Source organism: Seriola lalandi, unplaced genomic scaffold (assembly GCF_002814215.2).
Source record: "Seriola lalandi dorsalis isolate HSWRI2012SDOR001 ecotype SW California unplaced genomic scaffold, Sedor1 jcf7180002054901, whole genome shotgun sequence".
Taxonomy (NCBI): domain Eukaryota; kingdom Metazoa; phylum Chordata; class Actinopteri; order Carangiformes; family Carangidae; genus Seriola; species Seriola lalandi.
This window is the reverse complement of record NW_019525453.1, coordinates 2,486,186-2,505,283: the sequence shown is the minus strand read 5'-3', so window position 1 is coordinate 2,505,283 and position 19,098 is coordinate 2,486,186. Positions and strand designations below refer to the sequence as shown.

General features: G+C 41.0%; 1 protein-coding gene across 2 annotated transcripts; it reads right to left on the bottom strand.

Annotated features, from left to right (window-relative positions):
- Positions 1-933: 933 nt before the first annotated feature.
- mgab (MAX dimerization protein MGA b) lies at positions 934-18,306 on the bottom strand. Of its 2 annotated transcripts, none has more exons than XM_087180322.1 (22): positions 17,746-18,306; positions 14,780-15,969; positions 13,561-13,984; positions 13,243-13,339; positions 13,001-13,114; positions 12,778-12,903; positions 11,318-11,431; positions 10,737-11,133; positions 9,719-9,926; positions 9,323-9,560; positions 8,912-9,087; positions 8,451-8,664; positions 8,024-8,253; positions 7,501-7,743; positions 7,062-7,323; positions 5,844-6,493; positions 5,570-5,667; positions 5,403-5,448; positions 5,052-5,216; positions 3,699-3,810; positions 3,012-3,542; positions 934-2,917 (listed from the first exon to the last, which is right to left on the bottom strand). In XM_087180322.1, exons 2-22 carry the CDS (start codon positions 15,934-15,936, stop codon positions 1,989-1,991), a joined length of 6,531 nt encoding a protein of 2,176 aa, XP_087036448.1. In that variant the 5' UTR covers positions 15,937-15,969; positions 17,746-18,306; the 3' UTR covers positions 934-1,988. The 2 variants fall into 2 exon arrangements, with proteins under 2 accessions (XP_087036448.1, XP_087036449.1); XM_087180323.1 differs by having other exon boundaries at positions 8,024-8,250.
- Between the last annotated feature and the right edge of the window lie 792 nt (positions 18,307-19,098).

Here is a 19,098-nt window from a genome sequence, read left to right as displayed (position 1 = left end):
CATTTTAAAGGCAGGGGTTTATTTAATATTATACTCATTCATTTTAATGAATAGAAAGATCATGAGGGTAGCCATTAGCAGGAAAACCTAAGCTGTGCTCAAATAATATGACATTGAAAGGACACTTAAGACATCATTGTGGTTGAGTTCATTATATATCTGTGACGCTCTTGCCCCAGACCGTATACGAGCTGATGCACTCACATCGCGTTGAATTCATTTCAGATGCTCTGACATCAGACCTTCATCAAGTGTCTGCCTCCCTGTGTGTTCAACTCTTCTAATGCCAGCAACTAAATGTGATGGTCAAAGGTTCCAGGTATCAAGATGGTGTGATACAAAGCAGATGTGTGCAGTGCTGTGACTTAAAAACTGTCAAGTAAATGAGTTTCTTCACAAATGAAACGGTTCAATCTCCATGTTTAAACAAAGGTTAACAGTGCATGAACTCCTGACCCTTCATAGCATTTTTCACTCGACCTTTCCTTCCTTTCAGACGAGCAAAAATTGACACTCATTTCCATACGTAGGGAAATGCTTTAAATGTGTAAACGTTAAGTAGTCCATCAGAGGATTCAGCTGCTGCCAGTCAGGACAAGATAACCTCAGTACAATGGGCTATACTGATACGGTCTATTGAGTGTAACGGAGTGTGTTCTGGTCACACAAAAGGCTTTAATTGTTACCCATTTTACAGCCATTACTCAAGATGAGATTAGTGTAAAATCTGTATGAAGTGTAAGTAGAAAAATACAAAAGCCAATTGTGTCAAAACAAGGTAAATTGTTTTTTTGTTTTTTTTAGATGAACATGTAATTTCTCTTCATGGTACAAGTGATGTTTCTTCCTGAGAGATGGTGTTTGATTTTCATTTACATAAAAAAAAGCCAAATGCTCTCTCAAGAACATGAAAAGCCTCTGGTTTTAGCTGACTGACTGTGATAAATGCTTGTAGATTTTATTGGTTTCAAAGGCCACATGATTTTTCACATTTTCAACTTTTGACTGAAGTAAGAGGACAACCAGTGTTTCAAAAATCATCCATGAGAAAAATATATTGCAATTAAAAAAGGAATACAATATTTACAGGTTATTTTTTTATAGATATAATACATGGCTAACAGCTTTTATCTTGATTGCTTGTGACACATCAGGCTTATGCATATTATTGAACTAATTCCCCAAATTACAGATCATTACTCACTATACAAACACATACTAAAACAAAACATAAAGTGCTACTGTAGATGTTTTTCACTGAGTTAGTGACAAAAAAAACAAACGATCTAAAAGAGGAAATATTCACCAAACTAGCTCTTAATAAAAATGGGAAGGACAAATGTTAACTTTTACACTTTATAGAGTTAATGATGCAGTGTGATGTCTGATCCTATTCAGGATACAGATATTTAACTTACACTGTAAGGCTTAACATATTCAATTAATGTAATCTGTACAATTTTATTTTTATTTGCATAAAACAGATTAGTAATAAATGACTTCAACATAATTTGAATAAATCTTAATATCATGCTTCTGACAAGAAATAAACATGAATGTAGGTGAGATTCATAGAAGAAAACACCAAAAATGATTGTGGGAGTTAGCATAAATTCTATTCATACATTCAGCAGGTCACTTAATGCTTTCTCTTATATCTTCATAGCAGAAAACAGCCTGTCTCTATAGTATGAAAGAAGTCCACTGAGTTGTGTGCTAACATACAGAAAAGAGCAGCTTCAAGTGTTTAACGGTCTCTCTGGTCCTTTGGATTTACACACAGGCACATTTGGTGAGGCTATGACCTATGTAACTTGTTCACACAAATAAACAGAGAGCAGGATAGAGAAACTCCTCTAGATAAGACTGGGTGGATGATGCTGGGAGAGATACAGCTGCCTCAGAGAGGTGTGAGGTTTCAGTGTGAGACTAACTGAGGTTAAACATCCGTGTGCATTGGCTTTTGTAGCGACAGGAAGATATGAGAACTATTCATATTCAAGCTCTGGTTCCAGTTCCTTTTCTATATCAATCCAGGAGCGTTTCTTGGCACTGGGGAAGTCCTTTCCCAAAGCTCCTCGCGTTAATGGCCGAGATGTTTTTATATTTCCAGGCAAGGTGGATGCTGCGGGGTCTGCGTTAGGTTTCATATCACAGCTTTTAAAATGGCACAAGGGTCTGACAGGACTGTCCTCGTTGGATTTAGACGGACTGCTTTCTTCTCCTGCAACCAGCCGCCACGAGTGAGCTCTGCTCTTCTTCGGAGGCCTTCCTCTGCCTCGTTTCACGGGAACAGGGTTATCTGCTACGCCACTGACCATTACTGGGGTGTCCTCAGCTCGTGTCTCGGTCACTTCCAAAGATTTTTTTTCACTTTGTCTCCGTTCAACCAGAATAACTGCTTCACTTACACTTTTCCTGGTCTCTTCTACCACAGTACGTTTTTCGTTTCCACTAACAGGGGGAAGAGGGTTCTTTCGAGGCCTTCCCCTGCGGCGCCGGACTACAGTAGGGCTAGGAGCTGGTTCATCCTTTGCTGAAGGAGGAACCTGACCAACACGGTTAAAACTCAAGCAGGCAGCTGCCTGTGCCGTGTTCAAACCTGCGACCGTGCCCCCCTCCTGTCTGTTCTCTACATCAGCAGAAGGCCGATGGTTTGATTTGTTAATGAAGGCAGGCCCGGACAGGGGGGCTGTTGTACGTGAACGCTTTGGATCAGAATTTGAAGGTGTAGTTTTGTCCTCCCCCAAAATACGGCTGCTTTCTGAGTCGGAGGGGTGGTCAGATGCAGAAAAGCTGTTATCCTGGTTCTTGGAGGCCTCGTCACAACGCTGCATGTTAGCTGAAGTGCTAACCTCGCCTTTTTCTCCCTTCTGCTTGGCTTCCATAAACATGAGTGTGTAGAAGCCTTGACTAACTGTGAGAAGATAAAAAAAATATGTATTTAATATTATAATAACAAATTTAAATTGAAGGAATTAAAATGAGGGTGTGGTGAGTACTCAACTTACGTGGTTTCAGAGATGAGGGAAGTATGAGTCTGCCGGTCTTAGAGCGAATCAGAGGAAGAGTAAATGGCTGTGGAGGGGGAGCAGAGGGGCTTTGGGAATTGGGTGTTGAGGACACGGGTGAGGTTCCATCCTGAGCTGCCGTGACCTGAGGGGAAGCTGGAACTGTTGGGACCTGAGACTGGGTGTCCTGGGCTGGAGCTCCAGGCGCTTCCTGCTGGTCCTCAAACTTGGACGTGTGGGTGGGAAGGGGCACGGGCGTCTGTGCACTGGATTGAGCCCTGTGTACATTAGGCTGAAGCAGAGACATCACCTGGTGTACATTGTTGTGGGCTGCAGATGAAGCCATGAGGAAGTCAGGCTGTAACAGGGGCATGGGCTTTGACATGGACTGGGGATTTTTGGCTTGTAGGAGAGCCGCTCTGGACTGGAGTAGATGGGAAAAGATAGGCCTCCATTTCATTGTCTTCTCTCTCATTTTCTGCCTCTGGCAGATATCCCTCAGCTTGTTTTTAATCAGGTTCTCAGACTTTCCTAAAAAGGTCACATTTCACACAGAACAAGTTTCAGTGAAGGCAGCTTCATACACTGTGCACACACATCACTTATTCTGTTAATCAAGACATGAGCAGCTGCATTTTATTTATTCAATCCAAAATTTCAACATGCAGCAACAGAAACTGTTCATACCAGACAAAATAGAAAGCTCCTTCACATAGACAGACTGCATCTCAGTCAGCTTCCTCTTCTTCTCCTCCAGACATCTGGAGGTCTCAACCAGGTTTTGGATTTCCTTTAGAGCCTGCAAGCACAAGGAAAACCCACAGAAGATGGTGACACACAGCTGTGAATGGATCATCTGGTCAATGTTGATCTGGTATAAATACTGAAAGTGGGCAAACAGTTTATTTGTAAGACTGTTTGTTTGATCTACATTACAAATACAATTATCTGTAATGCACCAACTTTGTGGTGAATAATTGAATCTGCATTGAATCACAAACTTCATGTGAACACTGGAGGGCTTCATGTAAAACTGTTTCCATTGCCAATCACAGCAACTACTGCAACAACTGTTTTTACAGATTGATTGAAAAATGACTGGCAATTTTTCACCTTTGAAAACATTATATCAAGAGTTTGTGTTTGTGTGTGAAGGATTTAAGTAATTTGGACGGCACTTCACGTTTGCATGTAGAGTATGCACAACTTAAACCAGAAGTGGTAAATAAAACTAAAAAGTTCTGAGATTTACTGAACAACTATTTTGCAAAGGTTTGCATGTAAATGAACTTGCAGCAGCACAAATTCAATTCTCTGGCACTGATCACAACAGTCATAATTATTCATAATTATCCGTCATAATTAAGTCCCTGGAAACCTGTAGTCTTTACTAGGCAATTCCTCTGACTGATGAGCTGCAACAGTTTTGGTGATTTCAGATGACGGATTTTCAGAAAATGCTGTTTTGTCTGTGCTCTTCTTAGTGGTTTGAAGTGTGAGGGGATTAATGGGAAACAGGTGACGTTATGTATTTTTGAGAACCAATCATACAATATTTGAATTAAAATATGACAGATGTAGGGTTGTTTGCTCATGTTGGTAGACCACTGCTAATCACATCTGATCAGACCTCACCCACACAGTCCTGATGAAGCAGGTTACCTTAAATTTGTTAAACTTAATCATTAAAGAATTGGAATTAATAAATAATATGTAATAAACAATGTTTTTGTAAACTTAAAATAGGATTGTTCCTCCTTCAGTCATGAATATTTAATGTTACAGAAAAAAACATTAACTAACATTTGAGTTTTCAAGAGCCTTAAAGCACCTACCCACTCTATTATAATGACTTCAGTGGCCAATTTCTAAAGCTGCTTACAGCACTGCACATATTTGGAGACTCATAGGGATATACAGCTAAGATAAAATATAATTTCTCTTCCTGCTTTTCCAAGTAGGAAAAACAAGTTTTCTAGCATCTTGTTGCCGACCATAATGTAAAAAAATACAACTGTCTGAGGATGATGTGGGACTGACCAGTGAGAGGAGGCGGAGCCTGGGGGCCCTGGGGTCACTCCGGAGGACAGTCTGGAGTTTGTCGAAGAGGTCCCGCTGTTCAGAGCGTCTTTGCCGTTCTAGCACTGTGTGGTTCTTTCGCCTCTTTTTGTCCTTGGCATCACCTTCTTCGTTGTCCATTTGATCCTGGTATGGAGATACAGTGGAGGTGATAAGCAACACATTCAACACAGATATTGTCCTTTACTTTAAAACACACATTTTATAACATAAACCCAATGAACCTTTCCAAGTTTAGCGAGATAAAATGATTAAATATGATGTCAATATTGGCTCTGCCAAAGTAATTTTAAAAATGGAGGGTTGCTGTACCTGGATCCTGAGGTCCCTCGCTGATCCAAAATCATCACTGGAATCTCTGAAGGGAAAGAAGAGAACAACACATACAAAACTTGAGAGCCACATTCAAACTTTACTTTTTCCATACAATTCACATCGTTATACATCCTTTTATTCACAAGCACACACACATGTATTACCGTGACTCCTGTAATGTTTTCCTAACAGCTTCCCTCATTTTGGCAATTGCCATTTCTTGTCTTGCTTCCTCCACAGTCTCGATATCCACTGGCTCCTCCTGAAGAAAACAACATTCAGAGTGCAGTTTTAAAGCTATAACAATGACTACAATCATAACGACCACAGGATCAGATATGCAGAGTTATTGTTTATGCAATATCATTCACACATTTTATTTATACTAATATTCAATTGAAAAGAAAAACAAAATAAATGTTTATTCCTTAAACTTACATCTTCGTCACCACAGTAGTCTGATGAGTCAGAGCTTAAGTCCTCTGACGCGATATCCAGGTTTGACTCAACCTGCCTACTGTTGGCTTCATCACTCTCATCTGAAGGCATCTTCTCATCACATATCAGCTCAGACGAGTGGCCAGGCTCCACTGATATGCTGTTGGACAGGTCTTTACCTTCATTAAGAGTGTCCAAACCATGCCAATTAGCATCCACATTAGCAGCTAAGTGGCCAAAATTAAACAAAGCATCTCTTTGTGGCGGGGCTTTATCCACAGCAGCTATGTCTGAGGTGTTCACAGTTTCTGGTTGTTGTGCAGCTCCATCAGCTCCAGGTTTTGGGAGTTGAATGAGAGTGAAGCCCCCAGGCAAGGCAACTCCTGGTAGGTTCTGGGCCCCTGTGCTCTGGTTGGTTGGAGGGCAGATCCTGAATGAATAGGTCCCACTCTGTCCCAGGAAGCTGGGGGTTTTCAGCGAGGGGGAGACTGTCAGCGAAACAGGCGAGGACGTGGAGCTGTGCTGGAAGGGACTGACCAAGCTGAGTTGGCTCGAGATGAATGACTGGACAGGGTTAATGATGGAGGAGTTTTGTGAATGCTGTGGCAATGTGGTGAATCCTTTTCTCCAGGAGTCAGGCTGGAAGTGAACTAAAAGTAAAAAAATTGCAGAGAAGACAAGGCAATAATTATCCTGCTTAGTTATTACAAAGTTAGAAATCAAAAGAATGTCAACCTTGAAAGCCAAATCCTTACATTCCCTAATATTTGGAATTATGACTATTTGCAGTGTTTAACTTAATGTTAATAAAACTGAAACGCTGCTTTTTCCCCACTCTGTGTTTAGACCAGTAACTGATTTATTAAGTATAAAATTTTAAAAAGTCAGACTCAAGATAGTGTTCATTTATGTCATCCACCTGCTTGATGACAAAAACTAGATTTGCAAACAGTACATTTAAGTGGTGGTACTCTTATTTCCACTGAAGATGTCAATATCCTGCAGTAGCCACAGAGGTGTGTGTGTGTGTGTGTGTGTGTGTGTGTGTGTGTGTGTGTGTGTGTGTGTGTGTGTGTATATGTATGTGTGTATGTGTGTGTGTGTGTGTGTGTGTGTGTGTATGTGTGTTCTCTACTTGATTACTCTTCCTTCCTTTGGGAGGCAATCAGTTTAAAACTAAGTGCCTGTGCTATGGTCCAGGAACAGAGACAATCATACCTGGTGCTTGTGTTGGTGTCTTCAGATCAGTGGTTCTCCTTGCACTGACAATTGGAGGGACCACTGTGCCTGCAGCCTTTATGCGCAGAGTACCAGGAGTGTCATTTTTTTGCATAGACTGCGGTTTCTTAGAGACTTTATGAACAGTGTCGACAAGAGTATGCAGTCGGCCTGTGACATATGCTGCAAGGCGGTTAGCTGGATGTAGAGATCCCATGTTCCCCAGCAACAGTCTTGCCTGATTGTAGCATTTGCCATTTACCTGTAAAAGAGGAAATATGTGGTGTTACTCAATAATGTTAAAGCTCACATTTTCAACCACATACACTTTCCCCACACATTATCAATGCCATCAGTCATGTATTACTAGGTGTTGTTCCAAACCTGATGAAACTATATTAAAAGTGTTATAAATAAATGGCATTTCCTCGAGCCTGACCTGTATAAGTCCATTTACTTGGCAGCCAACAGGTTTGGTCCTGGCTCTCAGTCTGCCGGCAGGTAGAACTCCACTTAGGAAGGGTGTGACTCCAAACTGCATCTCTGACTCTTCAGTTTGACCATCTTCCGCCTCTGCATTGATGTCTCCATCAAAGCTTTTATTGGCAACCTTTTCATCATCACTGTCATCAAATTCATCCTCCTCATAATCACTGGCTTTTGATGGTTTACTGATGTGTACCTAGAGGAACATAAAATACAGCTTATAATATTCAGAAACTGGCCTATTTTGGACCAGCTGTTCTTTGTAACTGGTCATGTGAATAGCTGAGAAGTGAAGGTAATAAGACAGTAAGTTAAAGTGAAAAAAACACCCTAACTATTCAGAAGGCCAGGACAACTACAAAATGTTCCTACTACTGATGAAACAGCTATAACTTTTCAAATATCACAACATACAGTAGATACTGGACTTCAATCACATCAATACAACACAAGTGCACTACTCTTCAGAGGCCTACCCTATAGGTGACAATGGAGCCACTGGGCTTCTGCATGAAGATCTTGGCAACTGGGAAGATGCGGTAAGGTCCTATGTAGAAACGCTGACACAACCGATTCCGATTCATGCGTCGACATAAAGCTTCAAGGACCATTTTGTGGTCCTTGTCCCAATGGCACGCTGACTGGATCTGTATTTGTTTCCTTGCTTCTGTTTCACTGGCTGTGGATTCCTGACAGGCCATGTCTGCTGAGGGACACAAGGACATATAGTTATGTGTAGCAACAAATGCCTTCAGTATCATATAGTCTGGTATATCTATCCAACACAAAGGGCAAGACATAGAGATTTAATAAAATGTTGCCTATTTTTCAGTGACAAATGGAACTTTTACAGCACAAAGAACATTACATTATGTCTGAAATGCACCTTGTCAGTTTCTTTACCTGCTTTTTTAGTCTTTACAGTTCTGTAGTAGTGTCTTGGCTGGTTGTCAGTCATCTTCTGCAGTTTTGTATTGGTGCTTGGTGTAGAAATATTAGGGATCTTTGGCTCTATGGTAACTTCAGGAGGAGGCTTGCTGTTGAACTCTCTAACACGTGCACATGTCATCATGCTCTCCAAATATTTATACACTGGATCCTTGTCCTCCTCTCTTATCTGAAATGATCAATTTTAATTTTTTTTTTCATTTTAAAAAAAAAGGGACAAAAGAGAGGGGAAAAAAAGATAAGCACATTTTTTTACACCTAAAACATAAAACAAGACAAACAAAAACTAAAGTATAGCTCTCATATCTTACACTCTACTAAATAATTTGCCATGTTTACAAGTGTGTAATGAATAAATCAAAAACTAGATAGGAAAAGCCTCAGTTAAATCCAAGAAGAGAAAAATTTTATTTTACCGGTGGTGCTGGACGAGGTACACTGGTGCGTTTTGGGGGTTTTGACGGGACCAAACACTGAGAACTTTTGGGGGCGTAGATTGGCTCTGGATCCACATCATGAATATTGCGGTTCCACAGTTTTTTTATGTGGGAGCCCGGGTGAGGTTGGACCGCATTCTCTATATTAGTCATAGCTGGGGAGGGATAAAAGCATCTCATTAACACTTCTGAGTTACTGATGGTTGTGGCCAAACTGAGCTGGAAACAGAAGCTAAAACCAGAAAAAAAAAAATCCAAATATTTCAAATGGTATTTAAAATGTGATCTCTGTCAAAGATCAAATTAATTCACTGCCCTACACGTTGAAATCATCATTGTAGAGAAATGGAACAACATACATAAATTATCTAAAAATAACTTAAATCTTACAGTAAACAGGTTGGATCTGTTGTTCCCTCTCCCCCATAGAAATCTGCTTGGTGATCTTGCGTTTGAAGCAGGCACATCCAAACATGCACTCAGGCCGACGGCAGTGGAGTGGACCTCTGTTCAGATGCTGGAGACTGGAGCACACACAACCCAGTCTGCAGAACTCCTGACCACATTCAGGTCCCCCAACTTTATACTTTAGATACTTGGAAGATTTCAAGACCTGACCAGGCAACGTCTGAATAAAAGGAAAGGAGAAGAGAGACAACACTTATGATATCCGAATTACTTTCAAAGTATTTTCAATCACAATGGACACAATCCATCATTAATATCAAATGACACTGTACATCATACACAGACACACACAGATTATTTGCACAGTATGCTGCATACCTGTTTTGTCAGGATTACAGACAGAGCCGCTGACAGCCTGTCTGGAGTCAGGTGTGTTCTGCTCACACCCTGGCTCAGGGCTGCAATCTCCATCTGCAACAGTTTGAACTGGACCTTAGTGAGACCTGTGGGTCTGTGTGCCATCCCTTGGTTCTGCCCATAGTTCATTGCTGGTCTCTGGCCGACCCCTGGCTGGTATGTAGATGATCTGAAGAGAGAGAGGGGCAGAAATTAGCAGATTAGTGTTGTACATTTTTAATTAATCTGTTTGTATCATGTGCTTCTTCATAACCACAAAGCTCATGTTGTCCAGAACTTCCGAGGTGGACTGCAACAAAAATACTGTAGCTGCAGATTTGAAAAAAAAAACAAAGTCCAAAGCTTATATTTAGTGCAAAGTAGTCTGTGGCCAAACATGCCCCGTCAATTCTGTGTTTTGGTCTGATGTGTGGGTTGTAGTTGAGTGGTAAAACAAGGGGTTATAAGGCTGGGAGAATGAAGCAGGGAAGTTTTGATGGAAAGATGTTTTTATTATGTAAAAAGAATGTGCTACTTGAGAAAGACTGGGTTCTTAAAATGCATAATGTGCAAGTCTCTTCAAAGTAAGCATGTTCAAATTGTCGGTGGCATCATGTCCACATAAAATTCAGACACATGGCAAAATCAAGACATTAACTCTGTGGTAACCATTTCCCAAAATTACAGATTGAGCCTTTGAAAATAACAAAATACACACAGCAAAAGCAAGGCAATTACAATAAAAAATAATATGTGGAAACTAACTGCTTAACTAAATGTGTAAATAATTTTTTTGAGTTGTTATTTGGGATTAAGTTTCCCTTTCCTCTAGCCATTGCTATAATATCTCTGTGCGATTACCAATAAATATATAATGTGATCAATTATTTACTTTGACTCTTTAAGGAAAAGAACTAAATAAAAAAAAACTAGAAAAACTCTGAGGTTTAAAAAGTTGAGAATCTAAAAATTAAGATGTTACTAACATGCTCTTGCTTACCTCTGTGAATCAGCATTTTCACTAACTGACATCAGAGCTCCTGGCTGTGTATGTGAAGATGTTGATTGTTGCATGGACTGAACTTCTGCTCGAACAGGTGTTGCAGGGCTGGCCAGAGGAGGAGCCGGTGACGTCAGGGCAGAGTAAAGGAGGGGCTTGTGGGAAAGGGGACATGGTCTGTTGGCCCCCACTGGGAATCTGGAAGCAGCATTTCGGTGCTTAAGTGCACTGTCCAGGGTCTTTACGTAGCTGGAGCTTTTAGCAGGCAGCTGATAGGCCACTGAGCCCTCTGGGTGTGTGGAGAAGGCAGCAGCCCGTTCACTAATTTGCTGAGCTTCGCTTTCCAAGTACTCATCCAACATATTGCTGCAGAAGGCAGATAGGTTCCTTTGTAATCCTTTTGGAGAGGAAGAATAAAGGGACTTTAATTTATCAACAGGGAATAATGAATCAGACATAAATATATTCCACTGGTTTCAGTTCAGTTCAGTTAATCTTTTAGTAATTAGAATGACTATACTAATCCCACTGCATGATAAAAGGGACATTACAGATAGTGCAACAAGATGAGCAAACCTCACCATCACAGTCGGAAGGAGATGCTTCTTTGCTTTTTATGAACTTGTTTTTCCATCCTTTTATTTTTGTCATGTCACTTGTCTTTCCTGTCCTTGACATGAAGGGTAATCTCTTATCTGTGAAGGAAACATACTGTGTCAGCCTCCAGTTTAAGGACACAGCACACTAATATTCACAGTGATGGTTTAAATGTTATTGTAGAAACAGATATGATCACCATTTTATTCTCATTGTTAACAAGAAAACTATTTTCATTGAAGAATACAGTGTATTGACTGGTAGAGGACGTCAGTAGAATAGGCGGCCCTTTAATGTGGCCGCGGAAGCATTTCTGCTCAAACTGCTGAAAGAACGTGGTCTGAGTGATCGGATCTCAAGTGTGTCCTCAAAACTTAGAGCTGTCCACCATGGATGTTAATACCAGGTCTGAACAGGGCCTGTGTTCTTATGTATGACCATAACAAGGAGGAAGCTTGCATCCTTTCTTGGAGGACTTTCTGCTTTACGCCAACAAACCTTTGATCAACATTACTTCACTTCCATCCTAATAGAAGAACACAAAGAGAGGAGGGATTCTAAGAACTACATAGTGCCAGACCCCCCGGCATGTTCAATGGTAATTTCTGGCCCACGTGTTTAAAAACACAAGCAGTCCATTTTACAACCATTTCTAGGGCATATTCTTAAACTAAGGACACTTTACAGCCTTGCCTCGTTTCATGCATCTTGAAAGCATACAAGGCTCTAATCTGGCATGACTGACAAACTACAGATGAGGCTTGCAGGAAGTAGGTAATTTATTATCTTATGTCTATTGTAATTTATCCTTCTAAATACATAAGGCTGTCCTGCAAATGTGCTGTCTTATTTTAGGAAAAGGGAGGGGGAGACATAATTCTACTGTGAGAGTTTTTTTTTTTTTTTTTTTAATTGTTATATAAATATGTAAATAAATACTAAAATAATAAATAAATAAAAATCGAAATCCTGATTTCATGGCAAAACACCAGATTTTTTTTTTTTTACTACAAATGCACTCAAGACTTACTTTTTTTTTTTTTTTTTTTTTTTTAAAACACTGCTATCCCTATGCACCGTTCTTCCATAGGGATCAGTTTTTGAGCAATGACCCTGCAGTTAGGGGTGCAACACTAGTGAAGAAGTTGAGCCTGAGGTTGCGAAGGGGGCACTCTTTGACCCCTACGTCCACAAACAGTAAGAGTTTAGATCAGCGGTTGCCAGCCTTTTTGCGCCATGGACCGGTTTCGAAAAGACAAATTTCTCATGGCCCGGTTGGCCCAGGAGGGGGACAATAAACGGAAAAATCTTAGGGTTTATTGCTCATTTCCTTATCTTGACAACACTGCCACAATTACAAATTAAGTATACAAGATTATTATATTATATTATTATCTACCTTCATTAAAGCATGCACAAACTGTCAAAGATCAGTCCAACTTACCGCCAAGAGACAGAACCGTGGCATCACCTTGATCTGGTAGTTTGATTGGAGGCAGTGGCAGATGAACCCCGAGATACTGCAGGTCAATGGACTTAGAGGGGTCTATGGAGCTCAACTTCAAGCCCACTACAAAGCAAACAAAAAATGAGTCAAAGAGAGATCATATTCACATTACATTACTTGGTATAGCCAACTCAACCACTGTGTGTTTGTATGAACTCACCTTCCTGCAGCACAGGATGGATGACCTGTCTGTGTTTGAGAACTCTGAGGTCCTGCAGCAGGATAGCCTCCAATTGGGCTATCTTCTCCTCAACAGTCTCTGGGATCACCTCCACTGAAACACCACAGAAATGTTTACAAGGTGACATTTGTGTCATTACTAGGCGAGTAAAATAAAACTAGGTTACAACACAATAATACAGGTTAAACATCCAAAATAATTGCAATCTCTGCACTGCTTACATGTTTGCGTGTGCTGCTTCTGAGTCTTTGGGGAAATTGGAGACACTGGTGCTGAGCTACTGGCTGGCTTGTTCTTGACATGAACCTCAAGAGCTTCCTGTGTAACAAAAGAACATTACAGTCTACATACTTGATAAGACTTTTACCACCGTGCCCTGAAAGTCATTCTGTTACACAATAAATGCCATTTCAGGAATTCAGTCTGAGATGAGATGGATCACTGGAAGAGGTACCACACATGGATTATATGGAAATAAACCCTGTAGAGACATGCTGATATGTGCAGAGCATTCCTTGCAGTAATTTGCAGTGTTATACCTTTGAGGTGAATGACACAAACAGCAGGCCCTCTACATCATCCAGCTCTGGTTGCAAAGCCACAGTCAGTGATGGGCTGTGGACTACCGTGGGAGAGGCAGCAGCAGTTTTCCACTCTTTTCCTCTGGAATTCGCCCAGCGTCTGTTGATCTTCTTCCTTCTTCTGCGGCTCCAAGGTGATGCTCTTGGGGTAGACGTTGAGGAGGTAGGAGTCATGGATATGGCTTTAGGCGTTTGGTTTTCTTCCTTGGGTTTCACAAGTGAACTTTTTTGGACAAGCACAAGCTCACCAAGGGCATGCTTGCCTCTTATACAGGGGACATATGGTTCATCCTTACTGGCAGGGGTAGACATTATCGGCTTCAGGACCAGTCTAGTCTCTTGCACGTTTGAGAGAGGAGCAGGGATGATATGATTCTTCATGCTGTAAGACACATAAAAGGGAATAGTTTATAAGATACTTAACACATAAAAAGTGAAAAGGATTTAATGATGATCTCATTCAAAAATATATTAAATTTGTAATCGCACAGCATGTGGTGATGATATTTTAATAAGCTAATTCCAGCAATTTAATGGACACATATTTCCCTACTTATGCCCATGTACTTATCATTGCATAACATGCTAAAATTTTTTATATATGTGCCTCCCCAATCCTACACCTCATCCTAAAGTCTCATTTGTGTTTTAAGACAGTAGTAAAACTCCCAACATGGTAATGTAATTCAATACAACAGGCTTACGATAAATACTGATTTTGGTTATGTGGATATTGAATTGCATAGATGTAATTCTTAGTTTTAGTCAAGACTGTGAAACAGGTTTTAGCTGAAATTATTTATTTTTAAATACTTTAATCGGATGTGTTATTTTGTCCCTATTTTTGACTTGGCAGAATTTATTTATTTAAATAATTTTTTTCAATTTAATGTTTAAGTTAATGTGATGACTTTGATTATCTTTATTATAAAAGCTTTCTTCACTTATTACTGCGATTTATTAGTTAAGAGAGGTGAATCTGCAAACATTTTTAACACCAATATAACAAAACAAAAATATAACATCAATATGCATAATGAACATGTTTCAATTGATAATAACAGAAGTTCATTGAATTCAAGCATTCAAACTGGTCTCACATAAAAACTTGTCATCTGTAAGATAAATAGTGTGTTGCAAAGTAACCAAATAAGACAAGAAAACATCCCAAACTTACCTCAGATCAACAGCCCCCTCTTTGCTTTCACTTTGTTCTATAACACAGGACTGAGTGTCTGTCTTGACCAGAGGTCGAGCCTCTGTGGTGACCCTGTTTAGGCGGGGATTGTTCCCGTCCTCCCTGAAGCCTTTTGCAAACGGATTGTGATTAATTTTGAGCTGCGTGATCCGAAAGTTCTGATAAGTGGTCACAGCCATAAATTCAGTCTGTGGAAAAGTAAAGGTCATGCTTTCTGGTCCCATAACCACCGGCTGGTCAGGTGTGGGTACGACCCCATCTGGGACAGGTATCACATGTAGCCTAGGAATGTAGCGATGCATGGAGTGTAGGATTATATGGCCCTCCTGGTCTTGGGTATTATTGGTCAGTTTGAGTTTGTAGAAAGACACCAAGCTACCCATCCAGTCTGAGCCTTTGCAGGATGAGTAATGGTGGGCAAAGGCCCGGACCAGGCCCTGGGTCTGGTGTTCCGCTGGTCCGGTGACCTCCCATTTGGATTTGTTCCAGCGGTACTTGTACTGGTCAGATGGAACTATGGACAGTACCAGACTGTACTGGCGCTCAGGATCTAGGCCAGCCAGGCGATATCGGCAGTAAGGGAACATGCGGCGCCCCTGTTTAGTCAGAATCATCTCAGTTCCACAGCTATAAAACTGCCTCCACACGCTGTTATTCTCCAGAGACACCGTGACGCCTTTGAAGGTCAGTGCAGGAGAAAAGTCATTTTCCAGGTCTGAACTGCCAAATGTGGTAGATGGCAGCTCAGACAACAATGGTAGTGATTCTGAAATGTTGACAAGGCTTGTCCCTGTGCATTTTAAGGAGTCTGACGCTGATGCAATGTGTGAGGTAGCTGGGCTTGTTTCGACAGTCCCTTCAAACGTAGTGGGTGATGTTACAGCAGGCTTGGCTGGGCTGGCTTCAGCAGGTGAAGAGAGAGCCGAGCTGCAGTCATTACTTGCCATGGAGACAGCTCTGTTCTCAATCACTGTCTCACCAGTGAAATTAGCTATAGTGGTAGGGAAAGGAGGCGTTGAAGCAGGGATGGTCGTAGGAGGAGCTGAGGAGGGGACGTTAGTCAAGCTCCCCTTCTCATCCTCCACTGCATGGGGTTCCTCCATGGATGTGAGTTCAGAGTCTGTAGCCGGCATCATCAACGGCTGCCGCTGTTCCACATCATTTGATGCCTAACAGAAAATGATACAATAATAATAGTGTTATGTAGTACAATGATGTTCAATAGGTACAACATACATCACAGAGATACTGATCTAATCAAACAAGACATAAAAATCACAACCAATCAAAAATGTCGACAAAAGTAAATAGAAACAATTAATGCTTATTCAAGAGCAAACACTGACAGAAAAGAACAGCCACAAGAGAAGAATCAAGAAATGTAAACAACCTCTACAACCTACAATGTGAAGCTCAAATGACAATTTTTTCTAATTATTTTTTGGTCTTTGGTCTTCTTATTTTTCCATTAAAACACACATTTACCTAAGGTACACAGGTTCAATACATTATTTGAAAGGAAAAATACACTTCAAGGAGCTACTGAGAGGTGGGCAACTTGCAAATTTACAGCTAGTCGTGGCATCAGCAGTGTTGCAGCATTAGGTGCTACAAATGACAGATCTAGGATATACTTGGCTGATAATAAACATGGTCTTAATTTAAGGTGCGACAATATTTTTTGTGGAATCAACTGAAGGAATGAGATGACTTAAGTCAATATCACAGCATTGTTTTTATATCATACAAAATTAAAGGGCATCCAACCATTGGTCTCTCAGGTTGCTGGCTGTGTGAATGTTTTGTAAGCTGAAGAGCACCTGGGCCATATTTCAGGATATCTGATCTGCATGATTCATAGAACAGCTCTTTGTGTCCAACAGGAATTCCAATAAGAATCAAACCATTGCAGAGCAGTTTTTAGGATAGGCCATACCCTCCTGAAAAATAAATTAGCTACTAATGGAGAAATGATCATTTATTTACAACCCTGGGCCATATGTGGTCCTTCAAACAGCTGGTGATGACTTGTTCTAACATGTATGGATATGCAAAACATGCGTTTATAAAATATATCTAACCCAGACAGATATATAAAAAGCCTGCTTTTTCACTGGGATTATGCAAGGAGTTGAGGAAACTTTTTCTAAAATTAGACTTAAAACGTGGCATCATACAAAGAGTAAGATGTTTTGTTGTGATAACATAGTCTGTAATAGAACAAAATAATAATATTTTAAAAAAAGCTGAAACCACCAATGCTGAGCCCCTGGAGAAAACACTACACCTCCACCACCTAGAATCATCATTATATCATATGTGAACGATTCTACTTCTGCTATCACATGCACAAAATTACATCTGTCTTAAGTATTTTTCAGTTCAACAGTTTCTCTAGTCAGTCTGAGAAATGCGGACTTTGCCTTCTTGAAGTGGGCTGCGAGACCCCTTTGGTGTGACTGACCAATAGCCTGTCTGATATTACCCAGCTGAGGACATGGCTGAAATGCTCGGACAGGCCTTTATTTTAAGTACAGATAACTGATTCTAAACGGTGGGTCTGTACATCGTTTGCACCTTTCAAGTCAAATTGAATTCATTTTTATCGACGACAGAGAACAAGCGAAATAGGTAACCTGTATTCTCGTTGTCCTGCCCCCCCCCCCGGTTAATTTACTAATCACACAGTCACACCAACACACAGATGCAGGTCTAAAGGTGTTAATCGGCCGAACGACGCCTGAAATGAATTATTACCGGCGTGTTTACGACACAAACTCCCAACTATTCTCCGTATAACTATTTTCCTCCTAAAATACGAAGCCAAGTCAAGAATTTAAGTTGTTTGACAACAGCTTTCTTCCTCACACACCGCAGAGGAAGGAAGGCCGCCCGCTCCACCACTCACCAAGTTGGAAAAGTTGCAGGTTTCACTAACGCCTCACCTTTCAGTGTCGGTTGAATACCTCGTGGCCTACCAGAGAGAAACAATAATAACGTTCACGGTGAAACTCCAACTGTTGCACGTCGTCGTCGCCGTTGAAAGGGCCTCGCTGAATCCTTCGAACATAAACACAAACTGGCAAATGGAGGCCGAGAGCCACGCCAGTGTGCTCGTATCGACCGACCCGAGCGTGCACGCTGTAGAGCCAAAGCGCATGCACAATATCACCCCCCTTCAATGGCGCGTGATTCCCGGGCCGCGAGGGAAGCGGGAGTCCACCATCCCGAAGATTTTTTTTTTTTCGTTTGTTCCCACCTCGAGCGGAGTCCGCGCGCCGGTAAGGACAACTCTCAGCAAGTTTGCGTGAATATGTTTCGGATGTGTAAATCCTGCGCTGAGGGCAAAGACCTGAGACTTTCTCTTCCTTCCTTTGTATTTCCTTCACTTCTTTTACCTTGTCGATTACATTTCCATTCTCACCCTCCGTGGAGCACACACACTCTCCTCTCTGCCCCTCTCTCTCACACACACATACACACACATCCGTGCTCTCGGGCTGTGACGTCACACGTTCACCATGGCGGTTGAGCTCCAGTAGCCAATGCGCAAGCTCCCTGCGGAGGATTTTACCGGCCAGCTTTTTCATCATGGTGTCAGTGGCCTGAAAAAATTGACCAAAACACTCCGTTGATGAAAAAAAGTTTGTTTGTAACACGGAACCACCAGCTTGTGGTTCCGTGGCTTCCTTGTTCAAACTGCACTGAGACTATCAAAACTGACCTGTACTGTCTAAATCAATAACTTACTTTACCTTTTCTACAGTATGTTGCAGACAGCGGTGACAACTGTTTCTCTGATAAAGATGGCAGCGACACGTTGTAGTTACAATAATGGAATATTTGTCCAAATAAAACTCTGTTGCATAATAATTAAACAAAACAGCTATTTCTAAATGATAGTTTTCCTATCGTCATGTTTACACAAATATTGTTACACAGGAAGTTGGAGCATGGCGATTGTTGGATAGTGGTTATTTACTGGGTTGCTGTTACCTTTTGGTTTTGAAGCCCAAGACTTCAGATGTAGACTTTAAAAGAAAATACTCAGTAAGTTGTTTAGCCTAAACGTGGCCCAGCCTTATATCACAGAGATTTCATTAAAAATAGAACATACTGACTGATGTAACTAAATGCCTGCACTGTTATTAATCCACAACAATCCAATCTTTAGCAAACTTATACACCCTCTAATTAAATGTATGGCACAGCGAGTGGCCTGCACTGTGTTTTAAAACACGCACTTTCAAGTAACCGTATCACCCCAAAAATGTTGTTTGCCCTTGCGTGATGTTCTA